The 7,754-nt window shown below is 47.0% G+C and overlaps 1 protein-coding gene across 1 annotated transcript; it reads right to left on the bottom strand.

Annotated features, from left to right (window-relative positions):
* Nucleotides 1-593: 593 nt before the first annotated feature.
* SLC35E1 (solute carrier family 35 member E1) lies at nt 594-7,638 on the bottom strand. Its single transcript, XM_030509762.1, has 8 exons — nt 7,600-7,638; nt 6,963-7,127; nt 6,499-6,910; nt 6,036-6,106; nt 5,368-5,505; nt 4,825-4,950; nt 4,109-4,354; nt 594-3,662 (listed from the first exon to the last, which is right to left on the bottom strand). Exons 1-8 carry the CDS (start codon nt 7,636-7,638, stop codon nt 3,429-3,431), a joined length of 1,431 nt encoding a protein of 476 aa, XP_030365622.1. The 3' UTR covers nt 594-3,428.
* Between the last annotated feature and the right edge of the window lie 116 nt (nt 7,639-7,754).

The raw sequence follows: 7,754 nt of genomic DNA, 5'->3' as shown, positions 1-7,754 counted from the left end.
GCTTATTGAGGTTCAGGAATCATCGTGACTCGACCCCAAATGACCAACGCGGTTGTTACAAATCCCTGCCCACCTCCAAAGCTGAAGGGTTGCCTCAGTTTTAGTTAGCACTAAAAACCACACGCGTTTTACCAGGTGATAAAGATGCTCTAATCACTACTGGGTACCAAAACGGAATCCGTGAGGGAAATACTCTGAAGAGCTCTTGACAGAGCACCAAGTACAACAACAAACCCACAAGCAATGGGGAGACATTGGTTTCTTTCACATTTCTAGAACTATCCAGGACTGGTTTGGGAAGAATTTCTCACTTTTGCAATGTATTTACACGTACGTTAGAAACTCATCATGGAAATCAAAACATTTCTAAGGATACATACTGGTGACTAGTGTCCTAACGCTAGATATGGCATCCAAGTCATGGTAGTTTCAAGCCTACAGAACCATCTGGCAATGGATCACACCAGTACAACATGACATCAATCTGATTTCTCACGAGTGGCCATTACCACCACCGTTTGGCACTCCCAAAGCTTCCTGCAAGTGAAACACCCAAACCGACCCCCTTCACCATTATACACCATTATACACCATTGTCTAGATACACCCTTTTTATTCCAGTGTTTCCACACTTTCTACAGACCTATGTACAGAGTTAAATATGCCATTAATTTACAAACCATGTTAAAACAAACATTCCACCTTGCCAAACAAAATCTCACAGCGGGCCAAGATTAAAACATATATTACAACAGTGTCAGAAACTTCTTTACCTGAATGGGGGCAATATTGCTTAAGGACTCGGACTGAGGTACTCAGCAAAACCACTTCTTTGAACTAATTCACTTCACCATTTTAATTACATGTTCCTCCACACAAAATGATCCCTGTTGACCACAGACCTGAACTAGAAGAGCATGCACACTGTCAGGCAAGCTCCAGGGAAGAGATTCACTCTCCAGGCCTTAAACAGATGATATCCTCATTTTGGGTCAGTCCCTTTTTGCCCTGCATGTGCAGTGGGTACAAGCTTTCTCTGAAAACGGTTGCAAAAAAGATCTGGTTATGTTCTTGAACAGAAAGTCATCTAAACATATTTAACAAAGCCTCTGCCCTGTGAATGAAGCACATGGAGCTTTATTCCATCTAACAATTCAAGTTGTCTGAAGGCAGTACAGCAACAGACATGCCAGAAAATGCACAGATGAACTCAGAGGATGCCTGTGCATCCCAGGGACCCCCACTGCTGCTTGCTTCTGGTATCTCACCCCACCTTGAAGTAGGGAAGAACCATCTCCACTTTCCAAATGGGAAACTGAGGCACAAAGAAGACAATTAAGCATCTGCAGGAGCTCAGTATTTTACAGCTCCCTCCCTTTGCAAGCAGTTGGAGAACTTTAGCCCCTCTTAAAAACCTCAGCCTAAATATCTTGTCCTCAAATCAGTCTTTTGCAGAGCCAGAACCAAATCCAAACCCAGAGTCCATACAATCCTTTCTGCACGTATGTAAAAGCACTTAGATATTGGCAAGTGAGCCTTAGAAATACACATTTTGCACTTCCTCTTATTAAAATGAAATCATTATACATAAATTAATATTGGAACAGGCAAAAGAAGTTTTATCTGAAAGAATGCTTTTCCTCATTATCCTGTCCTTGTTAACCTGGGTTAGGGAAAAGTTTCCTAAACTAAAAGCCCAAGTTCTGAGCTTGCATGAACAGATTCAACACCAGTCGAGTCAAGGAGGTTCTGCTCACAAACGTTAGCAGCATATTTAACCTGCCTCTGAAGTTTCAGCAAGGACCGTTTCCTCTTTTGGACTGTGTGGTGGAAGGCAGGTTCCATAATTACCTCCACAGTCAGCCAAAAGAATAAGCTCAGGTTGACTCTGCACTTAAAAATAAATTCTTTATTATCCAGAAAGGAGCCAAATCATCATCTTACATCTTGAAAATTTTTAAAGCAATAAATAGATGGAGTGTTCTGTACAACACCCTGCATTTTGTCACTGGTGTCTAATACCTCTCTGGTACAAACATTGTACTTAATGCTATCAAAACTCTCGCTGTACAACAGCCTTTCTGATAAGAAGGCCCTAAAATCTTCTTTTGCTAAAGTACTAACAGTAACAACCTGATTCAGTGAAACCCACGTCACCTGCTTTCATTCCTTTCATGCACAAATACAGTATCTGACACACAACAATCCACTTGTCTAGAATTAATTCATTTCTACTAACTGAATCAGTTCTTCCTAACCATAAATTAACTCTTTAATGCTGATTTAAATACTTTTTTCTTAACAAGTTACTATCTGAGCTAAGGGAGTTGCAGGACCCACAATTTAGCTTCTTTCAGTGGAAAATGGAAGTCAGGCTAAATGCACACAGCAACTCCAACAGCAGTAGTTAAGGAACTTAAAACAGAACAATTAGGGGCTAAAAAAATAGACTTGAGAAACAACTCAAATGATTATTCAAATGAATGCATTCATAATATATGAAGCATATAAAAGAACATAATTCATGCCTAAAGCTGAGAAGAAAACACCTTAAACCCTTCAATTTCTAAAGCAACAAGAGAGTTTTGTAAGAACAGGTATGAAGCGATTAAAAAAATAAATCATCTTATTCCAAACACTTTATTTGTGAAGGCGTTTTCTGTATTGCCAAGAGCAAGTTCTGAAGTTACAGGATGACATTATTCAGGAAACAATGATCAATTTCAGCTCTGTTTGTTTGTTATCTACAGTGAGTGGGACAACAGTGATTTTAGAGAATTCTGTTTCTCTGGGCCTCAAGCCTGCTTTTTGAAGAGATCAATCATTCTACTGTCAACTCTTTCAGAAACACTTCTGGTTCATCATCAAAAGCAGAAGGCAGAGGTGCAGGAGTAGTTAATACCCACATGAAGTTTGGTAGTTGCTCAAGATGAATTCAGGCCTACCCTATCTGCAACTAAGTTGATCTTCCTCAAACAGACAAATCCTGATAACCAGAAGTTCCACTTCTTTTTGGAAGTTTCATTAAAAGTGTCATTAAAACGTATCAGAACAAATTAAAGGTGACGTTACCAGCGTGGAAAGAAAATACTGGCCAGAATTCAGCTGCCAAAAGAATCATCGGTTGACAGGCTCTGAAAAGGAGCAGCAACAGCAGGTATTTTACTCTGAAGGTACGTACGTGCATTCACCAGGATCTCTGTACAAGAGCTACACCGTGTGTTTAGTTCCAGTGTCAGATGGAGCTGTTTCATGTTCAAGCTCTGCTCAGCAGAAGTTGAAGGTCTGTACCGCTTTCACTACACATGCATCTTCCCTTCTGCAAAACCTGTACAATAAAATGGCTTTACATTCATGGATGTACTAAAAAGTTTCTGATAATGTTGGGGACACTCTGATATCACAGTCTATACCTGTTTGCCAGGACTCTATATATCAAAACGGTTTAAGTTGTAGGTAGTTGGATAGTTTTGCCGGCTATACTGGAAGTGGTCTGTTAAGATATTGGTTCGACCATACTGATAGTCTCCGTGTGGTGCAAATGCCGTAAGTCCATTCTGAGACTTCTCGGGAGTGTTTCGATGCCGGTCCAGGTTCACAAGGTCTCCAGTTGTAACTGGAAGTAACTGCTTCTTTGCTTCTTGGTTTGCATCGTATTTTGTCTAGGAAAGAAAGAAAGAAAGAATGTTTTTCTAAGACACCACCTAACATATTCATCTACCTAGCAGAAAGCACCTGATTTTACAATTACACTACTACCTATCTATGCCTGTTAAGGGTCTACTAGCAGCTTCTAACAAAAACCTCATTCCTCTCACAAGCCAAATCAATAAGCTGCTCTTTTGCTGAAGAGCTTTGAGTACGTTACTTCCCAATCTTCACTTGTCAGGAGAATATGAAGATCAAAATTCACATTGTTAGAGGCCCAGCAGCTGGCCTCACCCAAACACCCACATACTTTGCTTTGGTGACACACGGACCTCCTTGCGATGAAGTTTTATGCCGCACATTCTGTGTGTTTGTTCTACTAACAAGTTACTTGTGGTACAAAAAAGAATTTGAAGCTACTGGACTGTGTCAAGTGAGTTTCCTGAATAAACCCCCTTACCTTGTTATACAAGAAGACCCCCAGGATGGCTGTCATCATCCCAAGGACGTTGGTGCTCGTAACTGGATTGCGAAGCATTATAAGGGACACTGTGATGACCATGATTCGTTTGGTGGCATTTGCGACAGAGTAACTTAGTGGGCTGATCAAGTTCAGGATACTGAAGGCAATGACATTCTGGGCAAAGTTACAGAATCCACTGATAATAAGCAGCATCAAGGTCCAGGACCAGTGAGACATCGTGCTCTGTTATAAAGACAAACATTACAAGGGGAAAAATTATCTCAGGTTGCAGATAAGAGATGAAGAAACACAAATACTTGAGCCATTTCTTACTTGCCACCGATAGGAAGGATGTCCCGAGTACGTTACCTTACACAGCTGCTGACTTTGCAAGAACCTCTCCACACCCCTGCGACACCCACTCAGGTGCATTTGGTCCTCTCTCCAGCTACTGATTCCCGAGACTTACACCATAACGTAAGCTGCCTCTAACCCTGATGTGAATTCCTACAATCAACACGATGCTTATTTTTTAAGACTGTTTGGTGAAACAGTTTACAAACGTTTCACAACAGTTCCTTCCACGCTGAGGAGGAACTACACTGCAACACTTAAGGGTGCTTTTTCTGGTTGAGTGATGGTGTGTGTTGGTTTTGTTTTCTTTTCCTTTTTTCTTTCTTAATAAGGAACAGTTTCCCAAATACAACACTTACCAAGTCGTTCTCTACTAAGAAGGAAGAAAGATCTACCAAAACCCACGTTGGGATCATGAAGAACACAGCATGGCACCCAAGTATGTTCAGCAACCGAAGATGATGTATTCGGGAATCTCTTAACACCTAACAAAAACCATCATTAAACACGATGTTAGCCTTTCCTCAGCTACCACTCATGCTATATCAGCAGAGATTCAGGAGCGGGGTAACAGTGACAGCTTTAGATGACAGATAAATGATGAAAATAATTAAATACTGTTACAGTAGGAATTTTCTATATGGATTACTAAAGAAAAGCAGACATGCTGCGGAGTGAAGAAAAGGCTCAGGAAACTCTGAGTTCTGCCAATTTTCAGTGTAACAGCTTTGACAGGATCTACAGAGCTGTAGAGAACAGGCAGACAAAACAGCCAGCTGTTACTTGGGGCTCCTTCGACTGTAAAGTTCACTTAAAAACATACATGAACTGAAAAATACAATCATTCTGTCCTGCTAAAGGCTGCTGCTGCTGCCCCATGCAATGAGCAGCAAAACCCTCACCTTCTTCGAGAAGATGTTTTGAAGTGAGAAACACAGCGTAGCAGCAAGTGCGCTGATGAGCCCCCACATGTCAAAGGAAAGCTCCGTGACGGTGGCCAACAGGACACCGGTTATTATGGGGATCAGAGACAAGTACACCTGGAAGAGGAACAGAGAGGAGCACCTTACACCTATGAATTTTCACTTCCACTGAGTTTATACAGAATGCTGACGTGGGAGGAAAGGAGAAGGAAGAATAAAGCGACAGAACCAGGGGTCAACTTTTATACTATTGGAATTCAAGGAATTTCTTCCCTGTGAGGGTGCTGAGGCGCTGGCACAGGGTGCCCAGAGAAACTGTGGCTGCCCCATCCCTGGCAGTGTTCAAGGCCAGGTTGGACACAGGGGCTTGGAGCAACCTGCTCTAGTGGAAGGTGTCCCTGCCCGTGGCAGGGGGTTGGAACTGGATGAGCTTCAAGGTCCCTTCCAACTCAAACCAGTCTGGGATTCTATGATATCTTGATCCTAGAGATGGTTCCCACAGTATATTTTGAATGGAAAATCTGGTTTATCTAATTTCAATCACAAAACTCACTCCGTGAACCCAAGCCCCAGCTTTCCCGATCCCAGCCAGCAGAGCACACCACAAGCACCACCAGGAGAAGAAACCACAGCAAACCTGTCCGCACCTTCGTCGTCTGCTTCTCCTTCATAATGATCCGCGAAAGAAGAACCACCCATATCGGCATCGTTGCTTTGACTGGGAATGGAAAGAGAACACTGATGGGGACGCAAAGCTCAGGCCAACCCCAGTAACCCCCATCAGCGGAGGGTGAGCACTGGGGAGGGAGGAGGGCCCAGGTCCAGCCCCACTGAAGCCATAACCTCCGTGGGGCGTCCCTCCTGCTGCTGCGCCAGGCACTCGCTGGCTGGTTCCTGGTGCTCTGGGACACTGCACTGGGCAATCCAGGCACACGCCAGGCTTCAGGTCATCCCATACGAGTATCCACCGGGCTTCAGGTCACTGCACCGGGCCCTCGTATGAGCACAGCTGGCACCGGGACACCTCACCGGGCACCCCCACGAGCAAACCCCGGGCATAAGGACACCTCAGCAGGCACCCTCCGCACACACACGCGTCCCGGCCCTCACCTGTGTGCGCGTAGGAGACCGGGACCCGCCAGAGCGAGACGTGCGCTGAGACGGAGGCGAAGTACTTGCCGAAGGCGAGCGGGAGGATGTAGCGGGGGTAGGCGCGGGGCGGCAGCTGGGCCGGGCCGGCGGGGGGCACCCGCCACGCACGCAGCAGCGGCGGCAGGAGCCCGCAGAGCCCCAGGATGTGGAACAAGGAGACGGTGACGGGCCGCGGGAAGCCGCCGAGCAGCAGCTTGTTCACCACGTTCCCGCCCGCGCTCAGCCCGTACCAGGCCAGGCACAGCGCCGACACCCGCGCCCCCTCCCGCAGCGCCGGCCCGCGCCCCCCCGCCCCGGCGCCGCCGCCGCCGCCCCGGCGCCGCCCGGAGCCGCCAGCGGGGCCGCCATGGCTCCGCGCGCCGGTGGAACGTCACCGCCGCCAACGCGTCGCTTCCCGGGGCGGGGCCGCGCCTCAGCGCTACGGGTGCCGGCAGCCGGCGCCGCGTCACTTCCTCCGCGGCGCGGCGCGTCCCGGCCCCTCGGGTCCGCAGCGCTCCCGGCCCCGCGTCCGCCCCCGCCCCGGTGCGGCCGCGGAGCAGCGGGCTCAGCTCGGGGACAGGACATGCACAGAGCCCCGGTTTTGCTCTCTTTGGAGCACGGAGGGAGGCCCACGTGGAAACGGAAAAGGCAGCGGCTGAGCAAAGGTCACGAACCGTTGGCCCCGGGCTTTAAAACTACGTTGTCCCAGGCTCCGGACCACTGAGTGCATCGAGAGAGGGGCTGAGAGCCCGTGTCATCCACGCGCTCTGTAAAGAGCCGTTTCTACACCTCTAAAACCACGCACCTCAGTTAAGTGTCACCCGCTGACGAGGAGAAGGGAGGGTATTATTCGAAGTTACAAGTTGTGTAAGTCAGGTAGGGGAAACCAGTAGCAGAGAAAGGGAGTTCAGGCAAGAACGAGAGCACACAGCACGTACAGAGGGTAAACTTCATTTGAACTTGTTTACAAAATTGACAAAAATAAAGTAGCACCTTGTAAACTCATTCACAGTCGTTTGGAGCTCACAGAACTGGTTCTGTTGTCATGCTGGAATAGGGATTGTCAAAGCCTCAGCTCACCCTGGATGACATCCGAGTGAGTTGCCCTGCAAGGGCCATGGCTTGTAGCAGAAATGGAAGGAGTGGAGGAAAAGACGGGGTTTGTAAAGTGCCGCAGCAGAGCACGACCCTGTTCCTAAGCAAAACCATTCAGAGGAAGAGGGAGGAGAAGCAGG

Source organism: Strigops habroptila, chromosome 20 (assembly GCF_004027225.2).
Source record: "Strigops habroptila isolate Jane chromosome 20, bStrHab1.2.pri, whole genome shotgun sequence".
Lineage (NCBI taxonomy): Eukaryota > Metazoa > Chordata > Aves > Psittaciformes > Psittacidae > Strigops > Strigops habroptila.
Note: the sequence above shows the minus strand (reverse complement) of the source record. Positions and strands in the feature narration are given on the sequence as shown.

Coding starts and splice junctions, on each gene's coding strand:
- SLC35E1 (XM_030509762.1), bottom strand. CDS start 7,638: ATGGCCCTTGCAGGGCAACTCACTCGGATGTCATCCAGG. Junction 6,107..6,498: donor GGTCTCCTACGCGCACACAG/GTGAGGGCCGGG, acceptor TTCCATTCCCAG/TCAAAGCAACGATGCCGATA. Junction 4,951..5,367: donor AAAACATCTTCTCGAAGAAG/GTGAGGGTTTTG, acceptor GGTTTTTGTTAG/GTGTTAAGAGATTCCCGAAT.